The sequence below is a fragment of the Pogonomyrmex barbatus genome, unplaced genomic scaffold, assembly GCF_055798465.1.
Source record: "Pogonomyrmex barbatus isolate J1 unplaced genomic scaffold, ASM5579846v1 scaffold3, whole genome shotgun sequence".
NCBI lineage: Eukaryota > Metazoa > Arthropoda > Insecta > Hymenoptera > Formicidae > Pogonomyrmex > Pogonomyrmex barbatus.
This window is the reverse complement of record NW_028297127.1, coordinates 15,938,251-15,965,727: the sequence shown is the minus strand read 5'-3', so window position 1 is coordinate 15,965,727 and position 27,477 is coordinate 15,938,251. Positions and strand designations below refer to the sequence as shown.

General features: G+C 38.8%; 2 protein-coding genes across 4 annotated transcripts; one reads left to right on the top strand and one right to left on the bottom strand.

Moving 5' to 3' along the window:
* Nucleotides 1–197: 197 nt before the first annotated feature.
* Rhp (GTP-Rho-binding protein rhophilin) lies at nt 198–27,202 on the bottom strand. Of its 3 annotated transcripts, none has more exons than XM_089080445.1 (12): nt 26,527–27,202; nt 7,123–7,238; nt 6,686–6,817; nt 6,504–6,579; nt 3,831–3,908; nt 3,149–3,532; nt 2,909–3,007; nt 2,556–2,826; nt 2,215–2,409; nt 1,807–2,036; nt 1,516–1,668; nt 198–1,243 (listed from the first exon to the last, which is right to left on the bottom strand). In XM_089080445.1, exons 1-12 carry the CDS (start codon nt 26,593–26,595, stop codon nt 1,040–1,042), a joined length of 2,007 nt encoding a protein of 668 aa, XP_088936571.1. In that variant the 5' UTR covers nt 26,596–27,202; the 3' UTR covers nt 198–1,039. The 3 variants fall into 3 exon arrangements, with proteins under 3 accessions (XP_088936571.1, XP_088936572.1, XP_088936573.1); XM_089080446.1 differs by lacking the exon at nt 26,527–27,202 and adding an exon at nt 16,711–17,456; XM_089080447.1 differs by lacking the exon at nt 26,527–27,202 and adding an exon at nt 8,104–8,489.
* On the top strand, nt 3,904–6,509 carry tilB (touch insensitive larva B). Its single transcript, XM_011640026.2, has 4 exons — nt 3,904–4,465; nt 4,792–5,053; nt 5,423–5,748; nt 6,016–6,509. Exons 1-4 carry the CDS (start codon nt 4,137–4,139, stop codon nt 6,419–6,421), a joined length of 1,323 nt encoding a protein of 440 aa, XP_011638328.2. The 5' UTR covers nt 3,904–4,136; the 3' UTR covers nt 6,422–6,509.
* Nucleotides 27,203–27,477: the final 275 nt, after the last annotated feature.

Sequence of the window (27,477 nt, the reverse complement as noted above, 5' to 3'; positions counted from 1 at the left end):
TATTTTTATACGTTCTTCGACTGCTACAAGTAGAAATTTCGCGCGACAGTTATTATGGCTTCACACAACATACCGCTTTCGCAAAGATTCTTGATTCATGACGATTCACATTAATATACTAAAGGTATGTAATTGCGACTATATATGATATTAAGAGAAATTCTCAGATGTTCGGGAAAGTAAAAATAAAAATCTCGTTCTTGGATGGAATGCAATATAATTTCTAACATACATATATATATAAAATAAAAAGCTGTATACACGCCTCTACCGATGCTACATCTATGTATAAATGTACAGATGCGCGAATACGTTCGTGTTAAGATCCGATTTATATTAATTCGCTTAACAATTAATGAAAGCTTAAGTACAAAGCACGACGATCGTATAGCTCGTTACGTCTCATGTTGCTATACGATTATTTCTTTCGTCAATTCGTTTACCTTTTCGTTAATCCAGTTACCGTTATAAACGAATTTACATAAACGGCATGACAAAAAATAATCGTAGGTAATTTAAATCAGTCGTACAAAAAAACGTATTTCCATTTCGAAATACGCGGTGTTGGACGATTTTTTTGAACGCTTACACTATACGCCTGCGTTGGCACTGTAAGAATGTCGGCAAAGAATTTCTAATATTAATTATTGCAATTTTATCGTAATTTTATCAAAAATATAAATAATTGCAAATTATTTGAATATAATTTGTCTAATAAAGATATTAATGAACTGCCTAAATAGAATCTTAGTAGCGAAGGAAAATTTTGATTGTGTCCGACATTCAGCGGCAAAGGCTTTAATCGTTAACCGCTCTTAACGAATTAACCGCAAATTATGTTATCCATATATTTACAAAACTATATTCATCGCGTTTGATACATAACAATATTGATATAAAACATGCGCGGCAAATTATTATATCAAATAACATTCAATTCTGGCGATCAATAATCGATTTTCGCGAGTCTTATTCCATAAGCCGATCCATTCATCGTGATGTGCTTTAAGCTCGTATGATAATTCCTGGACTCCAATAATCATCTGAGAATAACGTTGTCGAAAGTTAAATCTCGGTTCTCGCGTTGAGTGCCGGACTTTTTGAACGGATTCCACGGAAGCCTTCTCACTACGTGCGCCGTAGTGACGGATCCTGCTGGGCTCGGCTGACCGGAAGACACTCCAGAAGAGCTGCTCGCTGAGACGCTGCCCTTATCGTGGTGATTGTTGGGTTTTCCTGGTTTCTAAAATAATTAGTTTCTACCGTCGTACTTTCACATTGACTAAATCATTCGTCGGAAGGAAAGAAATTTTTTTACAATTGTCAGTTTTTTATCCAGAAAAAAGATAATATAAGAATAAAAACCGATCAATTATTTAATCTCTAATAGTATAGCTATAAATATTCTTCAAAGTAGTTTTATCATATTAATTAACATACTACTCTTTATATATTTTTTATTAAAATAATATTTATAGTAATATTAATATAAGTTATACAGATTTTATCGTTCACCTTTAAATAATTCCTGTCCATTGGAGTGACTAATTTCAAATTTATAAAGTCACCGCATTGTTTTATCATCCGCACGACTTGCTCGTGGGACGCCCACTTGACGTCTTTGTCGCCAATCCCAACTATGAAGTCGCCTTCCTTCATCCCGCCCACCTGAAATGAAAGCATGTTCTCTAATCATTAATCATCGTCATATGCATATTACATATTATTAGAAAAGAAGAGAAATTAATAAAGATAATTTTAAATACATTAAAGCAGATAATGGTAAACGTTAATAAATTATCTTACATCAGCTAATGAATTATGATCGACGGCGGCTATTATCACCGGAGCATCACCACGCACGCTAAATCCGAAACCTTCGCCGTCAGGACCTCTTTGAAGCTGTACCAATCGTGGCGCAGTCCAGTGTCGTTTGGCTGAAAATATCGCTACAGGTCCCAATGATTTAAAAAGATCATCCACTCCATGCTGTCCGAAGTCCGGATGAGTGATGCTAAGTTGAAATTTCGTGGAGGCTACATTTGTAAAGAGAAAAGAAAATAAAAAATTTGTATTTTAATATTATGATTTATTTTTACTGAAAAGTTAATTAATTATTTGTTATTTAATTATTTGTTAACTAATTATTTTTTAACGTATTAATGTATTTTGATGAATATGTCATTTTATTTTTTTTTCAATAAAATATCATACCAATAATATCCGGTGGATCCAAAAGTTCTCGAAAATCATCCTCATTACCAAATCTATTATAGCTGTCGAGTGTCGTTTCTTGCGTTTTCTTCAAAACCCTCGCCAGCGCTTGTTTACCCTTTAGATCGCGGCACATTCTTTGAAGTCGTTGACTCTCGTCATGTAGAACGAGAGCTTCTCTAAGATGTGCCTTGCCTATAATAATAATAGATTCTAATAGTGATATAAGTTCCTTACAAATCAGAATAAAATAAAAAACGATAGTTGAGACGTAACGGTAATATTTGGTATTAAAAAAAATGTAATTATTATATTCAGTGTTTCATATAAATTTCATGTACCCAATAATTTTCTTTCGTTATCGTCTCTGGGAACGGTCGCGTCTAATTGAGTTTTTCCATCGCTCTTTTGGATGTGCTCCAACGTGAGCCTCGTTTCCACGCGAAATTCAGTGATCGGTCTGTCCAGCAGACCGACCGCGATGTGTTTGTGAGCAAGGGCAAGGTGATGTTCGCGCTTCACCAGTATCAACGAGATCCACGTCTCCGGGACGTAGTCACGAACCGGTTCGCGCGATATCAATCCGTGGACGTCATTGTATATCGCCGCAACCTGGATTAATCATCTTGATGATTCACTTATTTATCACAACGATAATCAGAAGATAGAGAAATCATGAAAAAGGTATTTTTACCTGAGCTGCTTCTTGAGCAAGATCTAAGCAAACATCGATGTTTCTACCGTCTCTTGATTGAAGCTCTAGCTTTTCGAAGAGACATTCTCTTGCCTGAGCCTGTAAAAGCATGAAATAAATTAATTCTCCATAGTAAATGTGTGATACATGTTTTAAGAATTATTAATTGCAAAATAAAATAATTTTTTATCTAAATATTTAGAACAAGTAAATTATTGCGAAACAAAAGCCAGAACTTACAAGCATCAATTGCACTAGCATCTCCAGCATGTCTGGGCCCAGATCCATACTCGGTGCATTTGTGAAGTTCTCGTGGATGTATCGGAAAGTGCCGGCCGCTCTGAGAAAAGCGTCTATCGCTTGGTCGAGTCCTCGAGTAGTTAAACGATCCTGTTTGGCGGCTAACTGTGTGTAGAGTGCACCGGCATTGAAGAGAATAGATGCCTTCTCGAAGGCAACTGTTCGCTGACAACTCGGCACTCCCGTTAACGAATCGAACCACTCGAAGTAGATGCCGAGGCTTCTATCGGGAGGAAAGAAACGCCTCTCTATGAAATAGAGCTGATTGTAATAACGCAAGAGTAACGCGATGCCCGCTGAATCTCTGGTCGGTGTCCTCGTCGCCTGCGTATTTGAAATAATAAAATATATAATGTAAAATATGTTTTTTTAGATTCATTAATTTAAGTTTTATTTAAGCTTTGAAATAAATATCGGAACATTATAATATATAGATTCCAAAAATAAATCAGACAATTTATTCTCCAAAAAAAATATGTATACATATATATGAATGTATATGTATAAGAATATGTATATTATAAATAAGAGAAATAAGTATTTCTACAGTTTTTTTCTATATTTGATGCAAATTATTATGAGAAAAAACATGTTATTTTATTTTTATACATTATTTGCATACTTGTCTGGTTTCCATCAAATCAGCTATAGCTTCTTCGTAGTTTTCGCCATCCTCGCTATAGTGTTCCAAAATGAAATCCTACAAGAGAATAAAGGATCGTTCATGCGGGCCGACATTGACAATTCATAACACGTGCACGTAACACGTGGAATCGTAAAACGTGACTGAGAATGTTAAATCGATATCTTCATAGCAACTACGAGAGCTTCTTGGTTAATGCATGTTCGCGCGTTCCTTTTTACGACATTTACGAATTTCTTTCGTGATTCTTGCTATAGTTAATAATAAATTGACGCAAAAAAGAAAATGGTAAAAATCACTCTCGAATTAATACGGAAACGCTCGGAACACAACGAGGGCGAAATATCGACGTTGGAAGAGATAGCTCTGCACCAGGAGAATATCGATAAAATCCAGCTGATAGACAGACACTGCAGGAATCTCAAGATCCTCTTGTTGCAGCACAACCTCATATCGAAGATAGAGAACCTGAGTATGCTGAAGAGGCTAGAATACTTGAACTTGGCTCTCAATAACATCGAAGTTATTGAGAACCTGGAGGGTTTAGAGAGCTTAAAGAAGTTAGACCTCACCATCAATTTTATTGGAAATTTGCAAAGTATAAAAAGTCTCAGGTACCGTTCTTCTTAAGTTATATTATTATTATATTACATAAATGTGCACAATTATATATATATATATATATATATATATATATATTATATATATATTCTCATATATATTTTTATTATTTTACTTTGCTTAAGATTAAATCAATTATATTAAAAATGACGATAAAAAAATTATTGTATTTGATTAAGAATTGACTATCAAAATCAAATTTTGAGTCAAGTATGATTAAATACCATTATATTTAATTCAATTGTAATAAAATTACAATTTAATAGAATTAATATGATAGAATTATCTTTTTCAATTGCACATTTCATGTTCCGCATAGATGCAACGAACATCTAGAGCAGCTAATTCTAATGGGAAATCCATGTACGGATTACGAGTACTATAGGCAATACGTCGTGGCGACTTTACCTCAATTACAAGAGCTCGACATGCAAACGATTGAAAGATCAGAGCGTATCAAAGCGTTGCAGATCTACTCGCGAGCGCGAGATGATGTTATCGAGAGCTATCAACATTACGAGAAGACTAGAACTCAACGTCGCAATGCCGCACATAAAACCTCAGGGTCAACAAATCAGACGGTGAAGTTTTAACAATGCAATCTGAATGGTAATATTGTATCGGTGATATAATTTGTGAGTTCGCAAATATTTTGCAAAGCATGATAAATTGATTATTTAATAAGTCAGTAATTTATCTAAATACTGTTAAGTATATTTCTAATACTTTTTGAAAGTCATGAATCAATGTAAATTTATGTAAAGCATTTGAAATCATTTATTTTAAATTGAAAAAAAATTTTAATGTACAAATAAGGTTGAGATATTTCTTTTAGTTATTAAATTTACATTTGTATATTTGCATTTTTCAAATCGTCTACGTAAGAGGTCTCGTCGCAGATTCATTTATCCATGAAAAACGCAAATAAAAACGCGTAATATTTCTTTCAGAATATGACAGAGGAACAGATCGAAAATACAAAGAATAAACGAAACGAGAATGTGAACACAGAGCAAGATGATGAGTCAGAGGACGAATGTTTCTGGAAACAGCCTAGTTATCATACGCCAGAAGATAGAATCGCTATTGCCGAGCGATTTGCAAAGAAGCAAGAAAAGAAAAATCGCAGTTCAGATAAGAGCGATCATCCAAAACGTATGCTGAAGCTATTCGCTCCGGACGGAAGAGCATATAATATAAATCAGGCAAAGGTATCATTTAGATTAAACGATGAAGACGATCCCAATTTTGTTGTCCTCGAAGTTGCCGTTTATAGGTAATTTATAATTAATTAACACAATCATATTAAGCTACATGGCGTATTAAAATAGTAAATAATTATAAATGAAGAAATATTTACTGCAAAAACTTATTTTAGAAAAACATCAACGCTTTTTAAAAATAAATAATCGATTTCTTACATATTCATTGTTCAACAAACAGCATCATTTTCGATTGAAATTTTTGTCAGTCATTTTTGATTGAATTTTAAAAATTTATTAAACATTCGTTTATCTTACTATTTTTTTTTTCCGATTCATAGACATTTGGACACTTCTTACATCGACGTCGACGTAAACCCGACTTACGTGCGAGTCATCATAAAAGGGAAGATTCTGCAGTTGACTCTGCCTTGTGAGGTATCGATTGAGAGAAGTAACGTTCAACGGAATACGACTACCGGAAGTTTAGTAGTCACTATGGCCCGCTTGACTCCGTGCACAACAATCGTGAAGAAGGATGAATCAACGAAAAAAAAGAAATCCGTCGAACACAAAACAAAGATTACAATTCGGCCTCCGGTTACTTCTCGACGAGCTTTTCTCGAGATTGGCCCACCATCGGATATTTACGATTTTTTGAAAATAACTAAAAATGCCACTAAACAAATCCAGAAGGAAAAGAAGGAAAATTTTGAAGATAATCCGGATGTACCGCCTCTTGAATAAATGGACAAAGCAAGGAATAAAAAGATTGTTATGATTGTAAATATAATGATAATTTCGCAAATTATGTTAATTCGGAATTTACCTTAAACGGATCTCGAAAATCAATGTCTTTGGTCTCTTTGAGTCCCAATGGTATCATCGGCATAACGGGCTCGTCACTGAAAAGAAATATCATTTAATCATGTAATATAATACCATACATGTAATACAATACGTGTTCACCATATATATCAGTAAAACTCATAATTTTTCTGCCGAATTTACCCGTCGACATTCTGATACAGCTCCACCGAACTGTTCAACTCGGCGAGTTGTTCTTTCAATAGCTGCAAGTTCGAGTTGACGAAACTTAGCTCCAAGGCGACGGTCTCCTTCAATTTTCTGTTGGTTGTCGCCCTGTAACATGATTAATAAAAATTAACATAAATGCACAAATGCATTTCTTACAAATTATATTTTCTTAGTTATATAACACGATTTTGTTATATATTACATTTTTATTCTCGGCCGTGATTTAGGAGTTTCAATTTTTACAGTAATGATTTTTGTAAATAAGTCATACAAATTGCAAAATAAAAGTAATGGATTTAAGATTACGTTTCTAGGCAGATAATGTTAGAACAATGGCACCAGAAATGCAAAATTTCAATATAAATTTGTTGACGATTTATGAAAGTAATTAGCGATGTGTGAACGCTTACTTAAAGAGATTTTCAGCGCCCGCTCGTAGCCGCAGCTCCTTGTTGATCTCTTGGTTGAGCTTACTTCGCTTGTTCTGCAGCTTTCCTCTGCAGGTCGCTACCCTCGGATCCGAACCCTGCGAACCATGAAATGCATAGTTAGCGATGCCTCCGATGCATCATGTATGGCTCGTAATCATATAATCCGTAAGGATTGCCACAACGATAAAGACCAGTTCCGCTAACCATGTTGATCAACTCTGGTCGGCGATTATCTACCCTTTTTCGGATCATTGATATAATACGAATGGAAAGACAAGATGATAAAACGATTTTCTTTGTTATTATTTATATCGATTGCTTCAAAATACAATGCAAATTCCATCCGATCCCCTCGAGAAATTTTCTTTTCGTTAATACTTATCAAAAATTTGTTTTTATTATCTTGAATAGTTTTAATTTTAATTAATAATGTCTTAATTTTTTATGTCTTGGAAAAAATTCGATATTATCGGATATAATTTATTAAGTTATTATATTTATTGAATTATATCTGTGGCTATATAGCGCTATAATAATAATTAAGATATTTATTTGATATTCTTTGATATTAAAGTCAAAGCAAAGGGAATGCAAATATATCATAAAAATTAAGCAAAATCATTACATATTATGATTCCTATTAAATTAACTATGATCGAACTACTAGAAGCTATCGTGTTTCATGCGTTCAGACAAATGCAAAACTGTCTATGTACGAATTATTGATCGACAGTTCCTTTGTTCTAATGAAGACAATAGCCGTGAATTCGAAGAAACGTTGATAAGTGTAATTATACGCTGAGAAGTATCAAAGTACGAAGAAAAAAAAAAAAAAAAAAGGAAGCAAACAGGTTTCGCAGTTATCACGCAATCGCAAATCACACGCAAATCGGAAGAAGCCGGGACTTTAAGATCGCCGTGTGCAGCCGACTGTCAAGTTTGACTTCCTTTGTTCCTTACCCCAAACCGGAAGCATCTCCTCATGATCGCGTCGGGCGTGGCGGTTTTCGCATTTCGCGCACTTCGCACCGTGCCCACGCCGTCTATTCTTCTGTCGATCGTCTTTTTTTCGCCCTTCTCATCCCTCGTTGTCTCACTTGGAACGATCATCGTCGCCTCCGAGGAAGCGATCGCGCGATCCCTCGGCAACGGGCAGTAATGCACCCACTTTAGCATGATCGCGATCGTATCATCGAAATTAAGATTGTTCTCGAAAGGATATGATTTCTTAGTGGCCGACCATTTTTTCCCTTTTTCTATTTCTTTTCCTTTTTTTTTTTTTATTTTTACTCGAAAAAAATGAAGAATCCTCCTAAGAAAAGTTACCCGTTTGCTATTGAAGCTTCCTTCCCGCGATACTGTGATTGGTTCTTTTACTTTCGCACTGAGAACGCAAAGGTCAGATGTATTTTAATAGCTGCCAAGTGTCAATCAAGTTAATAATTATATGAAATAATTATCTAATTATATAAGAATAATTATCTAAATGTATAAATATGCATATATGCACATACACGTGGAATAATATCTTGAGATGTAACAACGAAATTTTTTCAGTTATGCTTAGATTAATATTCAAATATTATCGTGACGTGAAAATTTCAATAAGCGTGAATGATTCGCATCACCAAGCGAATATGGCACTCAATAATCTAGTCGTGCCTTATCATCTTACTCAAAAGCCGACTTTCAAGGAAATGTACGATGCATCGACTGACTTTCCGCGAGAGAAAAGCTTTCCGTCGAATAGCAATTCGCTGAAAAAGAAAGCTAATCGAGGATACGATTTTCGACGAAACCTGATGATTTAATTCGAGTGATTTACTTCAAAATAATTATCGGTTACGAAGAGGAGGAAAAAATAGATCTCTTTTTTCCGCAGTCGCATCCTCAATTACGAAAGTTTTTAATCGGATGGAAATAATCGTGCTTGCTATTCCGAAGAATATTGATAATTAAGCATTACAATAGACGAAAAGAGGAGGAAAAGAAGAAAAAGAGGTAGCCCCCATGGGGCTTAAGTGGTTAGGATTTTATCTTGGATCCAACTAGGCGTTACCGTAATTCCGTTCCACTCTACTTAATAAGCCGTCTCGTTAATGCGATAAGCGCGACTCGAAGATAACGATGGGTTATCCGTAACTGTCGTTCGAGCAAAATCGATCAACGTAAAATTCGAAAGGCGCGTCCCCCTACGCATTCCGTTAGCCTTGGCTACTCGTTTCCTGTTACGATGAATTTTGTGCAATGCCGGAATCGTAACGTCGCTATAACATCACCGAATGAACGAGAATCGTCGGTTACGCGGATTTTTGCTTACGTAATACATATCAGAGCTCTCATTGTGTTCACGCTACGAGAACGTCATTTCTATCGTTTACAAAAAAAAAAAACATACATAACCAGATGCTTCATTATCTTCATTTTTACCTTACACAAAAACATGACGGACTGTAATAGGTTTTTTTTTCCAATTCTTCGATTACGATTAAATGGATGGCTTAGGGATATATATTTTATGTTTGTTGTAAAGGGTAATTTCTTTTCTTTTACGCACAAAGATTTCAGCCGATTCGGCTGTTCGTTGATAATTCTGGCACGGCGTTTCATTTCAGGCGTGTGAGTAACGACATAACACCTCGTAAGAAAATGTATTCATAAGGTAAATAGAATATACAAAGAGCTAACTCGGTCAACCAGAAGTTACGATCGGTGTTTCTCGTTCAACAGGAAATTGTAACGTTCCTCGTGACATAAATATCGGTAGCTCGCTTATCAGTGCGCGGTTCGCGAAATATACATGCCCATCGTTAATATGTATGCACCGTAGAGAAATGCACTTTCAAAGAATTATAATTATAGAATTATATAATAATATAATATAATTATATAATATATAATATATAATACAATAATATATATAACATATAATATATAATATATAATATATAATATAATAATATATAATATAATAATATAACATAATTATATTATTATATTATAATAACCGCTGCTTCTCTCACTTACCTAACATTATATTTATCTGACATTTAATAAATTACAAGAATTCTAATTTTTTATGATTGCCGATGAAAGAAGATTAGACATATAAAACGATCAAAATAAATAAACAATCTTAAACTTATTTACTTTACTTAAGTCAAAATATATCTTTCGATATGAAATTAGACTTTCTAGATATTGATTAATATTTCAGAGTTCAAATGTAAACAAATAACTGGACTAGGTCAAAGAAATAATTTTTTGTACAAAATTATAAACTTTATTTTTCTTTTGCATTAATTTAAAAAAAAAAATTAATTGAAAGAATCGCAAGTCAATCATAAATCCGAATTCGTGAAATTCAAACAAATTCATTGTCGATTTGGATTGTAGCTTTGCTGAATTCCGGGGTCGGGGTAAAAGGAGGTCCGCCGATTTTTGGAACGTCAGATATAATACGCGAGATGCAGATGCGTTAACGACTTTGCCGGATGCTATCGCGCGCTAAATCTACCGTAATTCGCGCATTATTAAACGTCGCGGCCTCGGTAGCCGACCGGTCGGCTGGTCGCATAACTGTTTGCCGTTTCAGACGAATCAAAGACGAGGTCGATCAGAATCGGTATCGCTGGACTAAATCGACATTGAGCATCCGTGCGTAAAGAGTAGCGGCGATCGTCGAAGATCCCGCGCTTATCCCGAATGCGGAATTTTATTCAATTCGATTTGGAAAAACCTCGCGTGCAAGATCCACACGTGGAACGTTTAACTAAATTGTCGCTATAATTGCCATACGTCTTTTTTGTATAACTTAATCACCGTTTTACGAATAAGTACACTTGCGTCATAGGTCATGCGAGTAGGTCATGAAAAAAAAGTACAAACAAATATGTAAGAAAAACAGCGTCGTAAAAACGGTTTATCCACTTGGCATGTGTGTATTATAGTAAATTTATACAGAATCGAGACACAATAGTTACGACGATACAAAGACAGCTACCAACCGTTTCTTTCATTCAATATTACTCCATAGTGATACACAGATTGTAAAAAGAAACAGACAATTTAGATAGAGCGTGTAAGTACAGCGATAACAGCTGTAAATAATATATACAAATTATTGTTCTGTGCACAAGATAAATAATGTCTTGGCGATACTTCCATGTATATATATATATTTCTAAACTGTAACGCGTGCCTATTCTCTTAAAACAATGTGGGTTAACACGTCATTACATAACCGATCGCCTACGTTCGACACGTAGGTCGCACGAGGACACCTGATACTCCTAATTCGTTCGCATTTGATTTATGCGACCTCGATCACACAGGCGACCTTGCTCAGACGATTCACGAGACAAAGAAGCGCGTGCGTAAAAATTCATTATTCTACACGCGAATACATTTTATCATTTTTATCCACGGCACTGTGCGCGAACTGTGAGCACGTTACAATCGCGGCGATGAATTTCCCGTGGAAATTCGTACGACCCGCGATGCGACACCGCCGGCGAGCGTGGTCGAATGAATTTATCGCAGAGCACGCCGTATTTTAACTGAGCGTTTTTTTACGTTACATTCTTCTTTATTATCTTCCACGTCGATCACGTTCAAACGGCATCTACGGTATATTTACGCGGAAACCACCGTAATTTTTAACGGAACCGCCTAGGAATTTAACATAGCGTTTTCAGGAATTATCGAACGCATCTATCGTGCTATCGAGGAAATATAATCGAAAATTAGAGAAATGACGATATGTATATATATATATATATATATATATATATATATATATATATATACACGTATATATATTATTCTCTATGACTGTCGTCATAGACATGTATACCCACGTCGACCGTCACGAGCACAGAAACGCGATATTCTCACTTAACTTCGTGACTTGTTATTTTGGCGATTTGTCCTCTGGACTTTCTGGCGCAACGATCTCGATCGACTCGTGGCCGGCCACTGTCGTATCTTCCCGGCGACTAATCGCGAGAGGTGAGGTCGCCGGAATATGGGTCCCATGGACGCACTCCGACGCTCGGTGAAAGGAGAGAAACTCCGTAAATAATACAGTGGGGATGGATAACGATGGCTTTTTTTTTTTCTTCCTCTCCGTCTCGTACGCGCCCGTAGTGCATGTGCGCGCGAATCCGATAAAACGCACGCCCGTAAAAGCGGCATCGCGAAACGCCGATGGATGACAAGGAAAGCTCTCCTTCGAAAGTTGCATGCGGCAACCTCCTCCCATCAGTCGGATTGACTGATCCACACAGTTATTTAGGCTTAGCGAAACCCACTGAGCTCAATGCATCGCGTATATTCACTATACACTTATACTTATTAAACATGCATTTTGGTGAGCGAGATAAAGAAATAAATATTTAAGAGAAAATGAGAGAAGATATAATCTAAATTAAAAGTAATAAGGATAAAAACAAGATCTACATATATATATATATATATATATATATATACATAGTGCAGGATAGCGAAAATTAAAACTTATTTTTTATTTATATTTCTTAATTAGAAACAAGATAGACCTATATGTTTGATATACATAGTGCAAAATAGCGAAAATTAAAATTGATTTTTTATTTACATCTTTGAATTAAAAAAAATGTACTATCAATCGTGATCATGAGATTTCCACGTGGGCGATGTCCCGCATTCTCATCTTAGCCTACTTAGCTAATGCTACTTGAAGTTTATTTTTAAAACCGTCTTGTTTTCTCTTTTGGCTTGATTGATGTGAAAATTCCTCGTATATAGAAAACGATGTACGATTTCAAGCATGCAAATTGAACTTACGTCACACTTACAAAGATGGATTGTATGTAACATATTACATATAATAAAATTTGAAAGTGGATACATACATAATTTTCTTATTGTTCTACTTTGTTTTGCTTTTTACATAATGAAAATTTGTACTACATTCTTCTACGCACTATTTCAATAAATTTTCGTAACTTTATAAAACTTATATGAAGAAATAATCTTTTAAGAAGTATAAAATATTGATTTTATAATATACGCGATGTTTTACCAAATACATTACTTGTTATAAAATCTTCAAGATACAAATTTTTATAGGAAATTCTCAAGCATTTAAATAGAGTTTAACAGTAACAAAATCAAAAAATAATCAATTTCATTGCATGGGAATTTGTTAAAAATTTGATAAACAAATAAGCGCAAATTTTAATTAAACATTAATAATTATTAACAATTGATAACAATAATAACGTAATATTCGTTATCGTACGTAGGAATATTGTAGTTATTAAAATTTTCGAGCAATCTTCTTCGTGATTTTTTTCACGGTGGAAGATTTTAAAACAAAAATTCACGATGTCGGACTTATCGAACGAGCGAGAGAAATCCCGAAGAAGGCGGACGCGACAGTGCGATTTCGCTTGTGGTCCACGTACTCGGAGGTGTACTGCAAGGAGATATCGTCCGATGCTGGGAAGGCCGTGAAGAAGGAGCTCGATAACGGTATCCGCCGCGAATGATCCCCACCCTCTCTCGGATGCCGTAGACATACACCGTCGAACGGATCCAGAAGCAGAAGAAGACGAACGGGAAATAAGATACGTCCACATTTTTCACGGCCCCTCGTAACACGCACCTGTCGCTGACGACGTTGCACACCGCATAGTGGGAGACAAGCGATTATAATTTTTGATATTTACACGTCTATCGATCTCATCTCGTCGTTTTTGTTCGATCATCTCGTTTCTCCGACACGCAGTCACACGACTACGAATTTAATTTAACGTTGATATAATAAAATTATCATGAAAGAATCATTAATTTGCTAATGGAAATTCTACGAGGCAAAAGGCTATGCTAATAATGCAATATGATATGATAAATGCAATATTTATGTGAAACCGCTAAAACGGAATGAAAATTAATTTTTTGCCGCCGAGTAAGTTCGACACGCTCGTCTTTTCCCGAGACGTCGCGAAAAAATCGGGTTGCGAGTTTTAATATATCATCAGTATGGGGAAAAGTCGAAGGCGATCGGGGACATGACGTGCAACTACAAAACCCCGGATTTTCCCGTGAAGCCACGACTGGGCATAACATTACAAGCCGAACCAGATTCCGCAGTGGTATAGTTTTCCCTCGTCTGCGTGCTGCTGAACGTATAACTACTTTTACCACATATACGGTAGGAATGTCTAATTGTGCACGCGTTTCTGATTGAGACCCACTTTCCTCTTCCGGTAACAAGGGCACGCGATTTTTTTTTTTACGGAAAAATTGTGCTACGCGCTAACACCGCGCTACTAAGTTTCTTAAATTAATATCCGCCTCGCTATCACGAAATCGCCTAATAAAATTCCTTAATGTAATAAATTCCTAGATTCCGTTCGCGGTGTTTTTATTCGAAAATAAACTTATAAATTCAAGATCCTGAACTACGGTTCGGTGGGCAATAAAACTCCTGGCATCTGGCGATTAGCGGGCTGTCAGCGTTTCTTCTTCGTTATTTCTGGTGACTAGACGTCCTGATTTCCGAGGACATGCCATCTTTCCTCGAGTACCTCTGATGTCCCCCGTCCCCCGCCGGATGCCGCCGCGAGTTCCAGTTTTGCATACACAGCACACGATTAAAATAGTCACACTCGTGACTATTTTCCTCTACTTAACGTCGTATTAAAATTTCAGATACTCAGAGATAACGTTAATGTTATTACTTAACAAGCAACACCACGTAAGATCTTTTTCGCGACAAAATTTTAAATTTCTAGTTTCGCCCTCTCGTCTTAAAGATCGCGGAGATGCAATTTCCTTCGCGGGCAGGCAGACGAGCACACGATCGAGTTATCGTCGTCGGGAAATCATCCGATCTACGGTGCCGGTACGGAGATGCCCGCTCGTTCGGTTCGCTAATCCGCGTGCAAGGGCGTCGCCCTTCGAGCGTCTCGTCTTACGTGGCGTAACAGAAGCCGATACCGGGCAGCACGCAGCAGGAAACGCAACCAAGTACGTCCAACGAGCGCCGCGTCGAGGCGTTTCACGCGCATTTTTAGTCGGTCGATGACTCCGAAGTTGTATTAAACACCGGCTACGCCATAATTGAAATTACGTAGTACTGGAGTTGGAAACGCCCGGCTGATTACGCGCGCGGTTTTCCTCCGTTGCCTAGGAGTGTGTGTCGAGACCACGTTCGAGAGAATATAAGATGCGTCCGATATAAAACATAATAAAGCGAAATTGGTCCGTCCGAAATTGCAATCTCGTCGACGACTTCATTTATTTCTTATTTACAATTATTTAAGCGCGCACTCATAATCGAGAGACAAATAATTGTAGATCTGTTGAGAGTCTACGACTTTTGTAATCGAGGGCGAGGGGTTGTTGAGTGACGGCTTCTATCGCTACTCGATCGAACCGCCGCTACCGATCAGCGGCTTTGATCGTATCTTTAAATAGCGAGATAATAAGTATAGGAGAATCGATCCCGATCGATCCCAAGATCGTCCGAAGACTAACATCAGCCGCGCGGAAGAAATGAAGAAGAAATAGTAAGGGCGAAGATGTGTGATTTGACATGGAGGGAGAGAGAGGGTATGATCGTTCCGGTTTACACCTCGGTCTAATTAGAAACGGCATGTTTCAAGCTTCTTCAAGGCTGTCGTGTCCTTCGCGATCATTGCACGCTCGACATATTACCACATGAGAAGAAGCCTCACGCTCGGCCAAGGGAGAAAGGCGGTATATGGCGAAAGAGTGCGCGCGCGCGCGCGCGCGCGCGCGCGTGTGTGTGTGTGTGTGTATGTGTGCATACGCGTGTACGTATGCGTGTATATTATACGACACGTCCGGGGAATTGTACTGAGGATGCACCGAGTGCACATTTAACCCGTCAGTGGAAAAGGTTGGATATACCAGATCCAGCTTGTTCCGCAACTCGTCCTAATTCGAACCATTGTTATTCGCATAATTTAACGTACACACGTTCAGCGTAGAGACTCGAGTCGGTTAATCGTAACAGTTTAAATCAGATTGAAAAGAAAAAAGTAATTTGTTTCCAACATACTGTTTTTGAAGCCGTGATTTAGCCGTGAAGAAGAGTGCCGCATCGTGAAGAATAATTGAAATTTTAGAAACATGAAACTCTCAGAAGTTTATATTACTTTTTTCACATAATTTTATTTTTATCATCTTTACTCGAGGCTCGAGGATGTTTTGTAAAAATAAAAGAAAACTAAATTTTTCGCTAAAACTTTTGATTTTTGACAATTGAACCGCGCGCGTTCCGTTTCGCAAATTAATTTCTTTCAAAATTTTAATTTATATATCTTTCATTAAAAAAGGATACAAAGATCTAAAGATCGTCGTCGTATAAAGAGTCATTTAAAAAATATAAACTCGTTAACTCATTTTTTGAATGTCTTCTGCTTTCATGTTGTACGAAAAACATTCGATCTCCTCGATAGATTTCCAAACTTGGCGAATGTTTCAGACTTCGTTAAACGGTGAACAGTCGCGAATCTTGATGTACTCCAGTAATTTCAAAGAGCGGCGATTTACCTGAAGTTTTATGTCCGGAAGTATCAGCATGGTTCGCGCCTCCGTTCGCCAGGGCGAACCGCGAGTATCCGAACTCACTTTTCGATCCGTGTCCTCGCCTTCACGTGATCCTCGCGTATTCGCGCGTGTCCTCCCTAGGGCTAGGAGCGACACGCGATCGTCGTCCTCGTCGTCCTCGTCGGAATGCTCTGGAACCGCCGCCGCGGGGTTTCCGTGGAGTGCTCGCGGTCGCGTCGTTCGCACGGTCGGCCGGAAGTGCGCGGCGGCTCCTCTCGGCGAGTACCGATATTCGGTGAGCACCTCGTCTTCGCGGGACGTTTTCCCGACGATTCGGCGAGCGATCGTTTCTCGCGAAATCGCGAGAAACGAAAATCGCGCACTGTCTACGCGATGGAAGGAGTGCGGGAGTTAGGAAAGCGGAGGAAAGCGGACGATGTTTCCTCACCGCATCCGGAGATTCGTTGGAGAACGCGTGTCGGAGCACGAGAAACGCCTTGGCAACCGGAAGGACGAGGTCAGGGAAGGTCTCGAGGCTGTCGAACAGGTGCACGTTCGATCAGCAGGTGAGTTTCGAGGCACGAAGCTGGGACCCGACGACACGATTGACGCGATGGCGTACGCGACTTCCCGATCGGTGTAGACGACGATCCATCAACAGCAAGCCTAGAGCTCGGCTAGAATCGGCCGCGATCGGCGTAGCTCGGCGAAAGGGAAAAAGAAAGGGTGAGCAGAAAGAAGAGTAGGGATGGGCCCGCTCGTGAGGATGGGTCTGCTACGCGGCCTATCACGGTAAAAGAAGAAATAAAAGAGAGAGGGTAGGAGGAGGAAACACCGCGTGTTTCTCCGTGAGACTATGGGCAAATTTCTCGACGGAAATCTCAAACATCCTTCAACAACCTTGAAGGAAGTTGAGTCCGGTAATTGCTACCGTACCGTACAATAATTTGATGATGCTGCAGCATAATAATAGAGCTCAGTTTATCGAGAGTGTTCTCGGAAGATTAGATTTTCCCCATGAAAATAGACGTGAAAACAATACGATGCGATAATTTATTTTTCGTGAGAAAATTTGATAGGAAAATGCGATCTCTTTATTGCTGTCAATCTATCGCGTCGCTAATCAGAGAATAATATAAGACACAGTTACTTGTAGTATTAAGTATAGTTGTCGTGATTGCAAATGTCATGCGAACGTGAACTATCCCTGAAATTGCAACGAGGTCTTCAAGCCTGGTATAATCGTATTCAAAAGTATTTAGAGATAAAATTAAATAGGCCTTCTTTCTTCTCTCGTTATAGGAACAGATAACAAATATTTCCTATTCGTAATATTTGTTTCCCATGTATATATCACGATAATCGTTTTTATGATTTATTATTCGCGCATTATCTTTGTTTTTTCCCTCTCTTTCTTTTTATTCAAATAACATCCAGAATACTTCGAAGCTATTCTTATTTTTAGGAAAATATATTTGCGATCGCGATCTTGTGCGACTCGTTCGACCGCTGCGATGATTGAGTTGAATGCGACAGATGGTTGCAAGACCTTTTCTTCTCTGTGGTAGTCTCTCAGAAATATTTGCACTTCGACATTCCAAGCTGACTAGACGAGATTGTTACTGTTTTTTTTTTTTTTTTTTTTTTTTTTTATACACTTTGAAATAACTTGGAAAACCAGCAAAAACCGATTTGCTAAAGTAAACAAATTGCTACGTGACAAATTAATACGTATATAATTTTAATTGATATATTGCTGTCTCACTATATAATTTCCGTATAACATCTTTTCTCCTTCTCTTTTGCATTTCAATTTCTCATTATCGATGAAATCGTAAATCCACTTTCAAAGTTTTCTCATTTTGAGGAAAATACCAATTAGGTCATTCTTTGTATGCACGTAATCATTATGTTGGCGGACAACAGTGTCGGTAATCGAACTCTCATTCCCTTTCCGGGGTTGGGTTTCCGACGACAACGCACCTTCGCGATTCACATGAAAATTGTTTGCGAGATTTCGCTTAAATGTGTCGAGACAAAACAAGCGTAGAAGAATGCGGAATCTCCATATTGCAAATCGAAAGTCGCGAGATGGAAAGCCGACGTCGCCGCCAAGAGAACGGTGCTGAGAGAAAGGCGCCCGTGATGATTAGTTCATCCGGATAGACGGCGATGCGTGCGGAAAAACAACGGGGATTTTTCTGACACCTGTTAATGGCGGTGGAACGCGGTCATTTCGCATATTCCGGATCAGACTGGAAAAATTTTCGCGGAAAGAAAAAAGGTGCGTGCCGCTCGAGAGAACACGTGCGCGGTTGAGCGATACTTACGTAATCGATTGCGAAAGAATCGATCGTTTTTTCACCTCGTCGTATCTGGTAAAACACGTAAAACGCGTATTTACGCGTAAAAAACGGAGGCGTCGCCCTAAGCGAGTCGCGCGACGCGAAAATCTCCGCGGCCGGCATCGAGATCGAATTGCGAATTTACGGCGCGTTGCGTGATTACTTTTTCAGTAGCCTCTCGTCTTACGGCAGTTTAGAGCGATACATGCAAACGAGCGCGACCACTTGATTTCGTTCTACATGAGGCGTTGATTTATAGGCGCTGATTTATTGCGAATGGTCACGATGCTTTTCCCTAACTGCTAATGAAAATGCCTTCATATAGAAAAGCCTCAAGTTAATTTAAATGCCTTTCGATGGAATTGCTGAAGCGCTAGAACAGCAAGAAAAACACAAGATATTAATTTAATCTTACTTCATCAATGTTTTTTCTTTTTCCTATAAATACCGTTGCCTATAATAGTTGGTATAATAGTTGGTAATGTATTGATATATCGATACTCGTTTTATTACTCAATTTAACGTTACGCAAGCGAGCCTTTCTCCGAAGAGATGCGAACGAAATTCATTCGGAGATATTCAGCAGAATCAAATATTTCATATCTCATAAAAATGCCATTTTCATCAAACTATAATCATATACAGAAAAAAAATTAGTTTTAAAGCAAAACTGTACATTCTCATATATAAGCAAGAATATTATAATCTTAGAAAAATTTTACTCCCTATTTAATTTGTATTGATGAAAGTATAAGATATTTTCATGTATAAGCAAGAATATTAACAATCTTCATACAGGAGATTTTTAATTTTGAATTGAGTAAAAATTCTTGCAATACAAATTCAATCAAATCGAGACGACAATTTTTAGGAAAATTCTAATATTCTCTCCTCGACGTGAGAATATTATCCGTCTTGATTTAAGACTAATTCTTCTTCTTCTACGTAAAACGTTAATTTCAAAAACGACGTGAACGACGATTTCTCATTGTCAGTTCTAACACGGCGGATGGAGACTGCTTTTTGTCGACAAGAGAGACGACCGTGTCTTTCGAGGACCCTTAAGTGTGCAATAAAATCGAGGACCGTGGCAAGGTTAACGAGCGGCCGCGGCGCGAATTGCGCTTCGCGCTTAGAGGCTCGAAGGCACGCCGCGTGTCGCCGGCGCGTGCGATTACGCACGGTGCGAGATGACTCACGCGGGACCCATCCATTCGTACCACGGCGCCCGTCGAGGAAGAGGAAAGCGCAAGGAAGCAACGTCTCTGTCATTCGGAAGCACCGGAAGAACCGAACAGCTGCGCCGGCGTGACTCACGCGAGCGCACCGCCGGCATACGTTATTAAGGCACTTAAGGCTCGACCGCCGTCTCGTTCTCTATCGTATTCGCACTGCCTCGAAGTGGACGAAATCGACAATGCGGCACCGATGATGATGGGTTCGAAAGTTAGTCGAGGAGTATTTATTATATATGCATATGCGCGAATTGTTCAACACCTCGCGCGCACCGACACGCAAAATCCAGAATCGAGATTTTTTTTTAAACATAGCAATATATTGGAAGTTAATTATTATATGCTATTTATTAATTCTGTAAACGTAAATTAATTAATAATAATCTAAATTTTATTGTTTTTATACATATACTGACACGTTCTGAGAAGCAAAGAAATGTTAAAAAATATGCAACGCAATGCACGAATTTCATATCGTGATTTGAATTTCAATTTTATAAAACTCTCTTTTTTGTTAGTTTTTAAATGCATTTAACGAAATATATTTTTAAAATAAATAGGGAAAGATGTAGAATGTAGGGGATTACCAGCGTGAAGAAATGATTCAAGTGCGTGCCTCGACTACCATATTACCGATTCCATTTTCCTGCGAAGAAAGAAACGGAAAGAATAAAATTTCACGAAAGGAAGTGCGGTCGAAGACGACAGACTTAGATTAGCCATCTCACCCTCGGGAAAAGAGTCAGTCGCTTGTTCAGGGGAAGCACGTGCCAGCTTATCGGTTAGTAATTGCCATCGCAACGTGCCCCTTCATGACTCGATACCAGACGACAGACGGCAAGCGCCAGATAACAAAGAACGTGCCCTAGCCAGTGTTTCTCTCTCTATGTGATACGAAGTTAAATAATTCTCCCAATCTTCCAATCTTTTCCATTTGATCTTGTTCCGAGGGTGCTTGCTTTAATAACACATTTTATCTCCTCTCTCCTTCTTTTCTCTCCAATTACGAGAATACTATACTTCTTTTAACGCACACATTTGAAACTGATAGTTGCGCGATAAAGTTATTATTAAGTAAAAAAAAGATGATTGATGAACAGTCGTGAAACGGCATAGAAAATGAAAAAAAGATGAGATTCTTTTCCTACGTACAAGGAAAGATCGAGATTTTTTTATTTTAATCTCTCTGCGCTATACATTTCAAGCGATATATTGATTGGATTATTATCTTTCTAAAGAGATAAGATCTGGAAAATAGATGGCGGATGAACACTGGGTTATAAAATTCCAGTTACACAACTTTTCCGATAAGAAGGAGGGTTGTTTTCTTACGTTTGTTTCTATATTCGTAGCATGACGAGGCAACCACGTAAACGGCATTTCGCGAGTTCCATAGATCGCGAATGACCTCACGAATACATAGAATTTATTCGCAATGCAATTCCAGGATGTTCCTTTCGTTTATGTTCCTTCGATATGGAAAGACCGGTATGTTAAAGCCGATATGCTTAATAAACGTTTCTATTACCGTCTGCGATATAAATAAACGATAAAATTTGTGAATAACGAATGGTCTCTTGGAAAAAAATGTTAAAGATAATCCAGCGAAGAAATGATATGATAAAATTTTTACTTACGGAGAGTTCAGCGGAATGCAATAACGGATGCTTAATACCGATTAACATACTCGTGCAATTAAAGCGTAATAGACAGAAAAGATAAGAGCAGCAGCGGTAGTAATTAACATATCTATCTGCTACGATTGTAATAAACGAATAGCGTTGCATAATAAATTAAAAAGTCGATGATAAAAGTTACGGTTCACTTGTAAAATCAAAAACGACAATTCTTATATAAATATCTATTCAAATCATATTTACCTCGTAATATCAAATATTTATTACGTAATTAAATAAATAATATTAAATCTATGTATGTTTTTTTAAATTGCTTGCACTTTTATTATATTATTGTTACCTTTTGTGTATACGGAAGTGGTGCTTTTCTACGTGACACATAAATGCATCGGCAGTTTACAGGAAAACAATAATCTGCGAACCGAATAAAAATCCGAGGATCACGCCACGCGGAACGGATCTCGGCGGAGGAGCGGAGAGAGGGAAGGGATGAAAGAGATTGAAAAAAAGGAAGGAAAGAGAGAGAGAGAGAGAGAGAGAGAGAGAGAGAGAGAGAGAAGGAACAGATGCGCGTTACGCGTCTCGCGACTTCCGGTACGGCGGGTGAAGGTGCGGCCGGCGTGGATACGCGCGGCGGAGAACGGCGCGTATCCGCGCGTATCCGTGCGTATTCCGGTCGCGGTCGGAGCGGCCGCGCGATCGTTGCCCGAGTTTACTCCCGTTTTTTTCTCTCGACGCGGACGAGCGGCGGCGCGAATGCGAGCGCGAACGTGAGCGCAAACGCGAGGACATGTATCTATGTATGTATGTACGACACGCTTGCCGTTGCGTACGAGAACGTGACCCGGGAACGCGTGACCCGCGCGACTCGTAAGGCGACTCGTAAGGCGAGACACGCGGCCGGCTGGCCGCCGACCTTGCGCGCGTTACTCCACTTTCGAAGGAGGCTAACCGCGAAGGCGAGCGTTGCACCGCGACGCGGCACGACGACGGCATGACGCGGCGTGGCGCGGCGTGGCGCGGCGTGGCGCGGCCTTTGCGCGCGTTTAGCAATATGTACGGGCGCGAAGCGGCACGTTTAACCCTCTCATGCGTGACACAACTGCGCCCGCAGGCACTTCTGTTTTTCACACTGGAATGCAGGCACATCGTGACTTTTGTTACGCAAGACGAGTTTATTACGGAGAGAAGGAGCTCTGCCTCGGAAAGAGATTCTCCTTTGAGAAAGATAAAGTTGTTGCTAACGCATTATTTTTCTCAAAAAAAAGATGGTAATTTTTCGTTGTACGATGAGCGACTTTAGTTCCCTCACTTGTGAAACCTGCTCGCTACGTTTACAGGGGCTTCTTGTTTGTTTAGTGGATTAAAATATATTTAGAACGTGAAGTTACTAATGAAAGTATTTTTAGGTGTTTTTGTTCAAGAATTGAAGTTAATGACAAATTTATTTGTTACATCATCGAATATGTGAAAATTAAAATTCTGCGAATGATTATTCTCAGACAAAAATGTATGATCTCTTGTATGCGATATAGATAGCATCGCATGGATGCGCGATCACATTTACTGATCTTGATAAAAGTAAACACTCGTTAAAAGTATTGATAAAACAAGCTGCTCGATAAATGCATAGGTGACGTATCCGTATTTGTCACGGACATCGTGTATACAACCGTTTTCCTCACCGCGGAGTTTCACAATTTATTCTTTACGACATGAAGTATGACGTAAGTTGACATTCTGTAAAAAAAGAATCAGAATTTATAATGATTCGGGTAATCGCGTGCATTGATGACAAATGCGTCTGATTGCAAAATTATTTCCAATTTGCCTAGGTAAAAATAACTTACTCTACTATTTGTGTTCCGCAGTTTAAACATTCATAATTTCTTGCCTAATTAGAATTTCAATAAGACGATAAAATTCATACTATATCCTACGTGCGTTGTAAAGTCATTAGCGACTTCTAAATGAATGCTCGGTATTTTATTTTGAGCACTATCATATTGCATTTATCTTAATACAAAACAAATATGAATTTTACAATAATCATGTAAAAATACAAAATCTGTAATTTTAGATAACGAAAGATAATGATTCCTGAAACGATGATTTAAATTACGCCGAGCAAGTTTAAAACGTTCAAACTAGACGAGATTTTATATTGCTAGTAATTGGCGCCTAACCGAAAAGTAATCATCACGCGAGTAATGTAGTTTTATCGTTTATACATTCAGAAGCCGAGTGGGAAGATGAGCATTCTTAAGAACGTAGGGTAACAATAGGCACGTGCTGCTTTACGATGTATCTCGTTAAAGCAATTATGCCAATTTTACGAAGCCAAAGGATGGAAGAGCCGCATCGCACTCGTCGCTGATTAATTCTACTGTCGTTATCAAGATATAAAAATTTCATCAAAATCGTTCGTTTATCGATTTAAAAATCCAACAAACACTACATATTTTCTGAGGTACGCGACACGCATAAAAATTTAAATAATCAAATAACGCGCAGTAAAAATGTAAATTAAAATGCATTAATCACGCCTATATTGATTAAAGATATATATTCGCATATACGGAAAAAAAAATCTACAAAAGGTGAAGATTGAAAATATCTCTGAATTCGAATGCAAATGTGACCGCAAGGACTGTAATTTTCCGGCACGAAATAATCCGACGAAATGCGATGTTAATGGGCACATATGAGTAATGTAACGTTGGTGTCTGCGGCTCCGGGCGTTGCAGCTATTTTGAATGTGTGGCAGGTGTCGTTATCTTTTATTTCCACGATGATAATGGCTATAGAGCGCGTCGTATACCTTTGTGGAACCTTCCTAGAAAACGCCGTGGGGATTCAACGCCCGGCCGCACTCGATATCTCGCATATGGCTCAGGTGCTTCGCGTGTATAAAGTATACATAATACCCGGGCGAGTTATAATAAAAAGAGCTGAGTATCGTTCAATCCCTCGCGCACTTACGGACAGGCAAATAAAAAATATTTCTCAATGCGCGAATATCTCGCGGCTGAGAGATAATGAATCATCAAACTGCTCGATGCAACCGCGACGTTTTTTTTAAGGATAAACTTGGGTGAAATTATACGCGCACGTTTTATTAAAAATTTTCATTTTAATGAAATTTTATTAAAATAAAAAAATTTAGAAAAAGGTCTAAAATATCTTTTTTTCCGGGAACAATATAATTTTCAGTAAGAAGCATTGTGATTTCACTTGTCACCAGCATGTCTCTTTCAAATTTACTCCACGTGATTTATTAATCGAAATAAAAAATCGAGACAATCAAAAGATGCTAAAATAAATTCTTTTCTGGAAAAAAAAAAATTAATTCTAGAATACATAATCCTTGATTAAAAAAATTTGATTTCCTTTATTGCCAGTCTGTCTTTATGAAATTCGCTCTATATCTAATTTAGAATATGTATAATGTTGAAATAATAAGTTGATTAAGCAATGAGGAAATAATAAATTCTTTCCTGAAAAGAGATATGCTCTGGCATATGTAATTCCCGATAAAAGATAGAGCGACTTTCTTTATTGCCAGCCGGTTTCTCCCAAGTTTGCTCCACATGCTTTGGAACGTTTTGCTGTCGCTGGTTCTACGCACAATTTCGACTCGATTGTTCGTCGCGAAGCTTTAATATGCGCATACGGATGTGCTTAATGTCACACGTTTCCTTGATATCACACCTGTGTCTGAAGGATACTCATTATGTATGAGCGTAGCGTTACGAATCAATTTTTGACTCTTTAAGCTTACATTCTTAATTTCCCAATTTTTATGACTGCCTAATGTAAAGTTACTTTACATAGATACGGAACTATAATTAAGCTCTGCGAACAACACGTTTGTTTAAAAACGTCTTCAAGATATCGTCTTGAAACTGTCGTTAAAACGTCGTTAAAACATCTTTCATGTCCATTTTTCTTAATGTAATTTAATCTCTTAATTTTAATCTCCATTTAATTTATTTTTTATTTTTTTTGTAATTCTTGGGATTAAAAGGAGATAAAAAATAAGTTAAATTGAGATTAAAGTTAATTTACATTGGTAAAAATGGACAGCAGTCCTAATGTTCGCTCAAACTCTTTTCTCCTTTTCGTTTCGTGCGCGAATCGTGTTCCCTTTCATCAAGAGATTGAATTTACGCCGTTAAATATGACACGCAGGAGTGCAACGCAAGTAAAACTCGGGTCGATAACAGTCGGCAGTATTTTAGCGGTAAAGCGACCCTGAATGCATCGCTAGATAGAAGCTAGATAGAAAGTGAAAGTATCGCGAGCCTTTGACAGCGATCGTCCGGCGGATCGGTGGAAACGTATCGAGATCGGCGACACAATCGTCCCTCGAAAAATCATCGTGAAATTCCCACGAGGAACTCGAGTCGCGTCTCGCGCCGTAAAACACGAAACTCAATGGTCATCCTCAACGTTCTTCGTGTGCGCTCGCGCGCGATAAACTCGCCAATTCGAAAAATCGCAGGAGCGTGAAATTCAATAGCAGAATATATGTATATATATACATATATATATATATATATATATATATATATATATATATATATATACATTTCAACTTACCCGGATGAATCGCGGCCGATCGAAGCCGCCATCGTCGACGATGTCCCCTGCCACGATCGGAACATTCATTGTAGCCGTCGTCGCATCACGCCGTTCAAGCGCCGATCAGAGGCCGACCACCGTCGTAACCGCGAGAGCACCGCATTCGTTACGGATCCCAAGCATCGCACACAAGAATACTTGATCGCGCGCGTACGACGACCTGCGGCGATCTCCCGATCGAGAGTACCTCGGGCCGCGACGTATATTTAAATCGACGGCGCAAACCGTAACCGTCGTTGCGTCGTTGGGGCGCGACGCAACGGCGCGGCAACGCGACACACACTCCGCACGCCTGGCCGAGCGTTGCTCCGGGAGGCGCCGCGCGCGACTCTCGATTTCGTCGCTCGGCTCCGATTCGCGGAGAGATCGTCCCGGCGAACGATCGGGACGGAACGGAAGAACGCGGAGAGATCGAACGGCTCGTTCGCGTATCACGGGCGGCGTACGGCGGCGCACTGATCCGCACCGCACCGCACCGAGTCCCGTTTCGGGGGACTCGCGGGACACGGTGAACGGACGACGATCGATCGATCGCCCCGTGCCGATCACTCCGAACGGATCGCGTACAGAACGCGCCGAGAGTAAACGTGACGACCGCGCACACCACACGAACGCTCGTGTTGGACTGTCGCACGCGCGCTTCGACGTTGCAGCGCGCGCGAAGGTACACACCACACACACACACACACACACACACGCGCGCGCGCGTCATGCGCATAAATGTGTGATGTATACATGTACACGTGATCACGAGGAGCCCGTTGCAGCTCCCTAGGCACAGTACACCTTGGTAACTTTGATGGGGGATCGGCTATGGTTGGGGTACCGAATATTTAAATCTTCCGATTATTTTCCCAAACTCTGGTTAATTTAATCGATGATTAAGCTTCGTTTAGCTATTCCTACTGT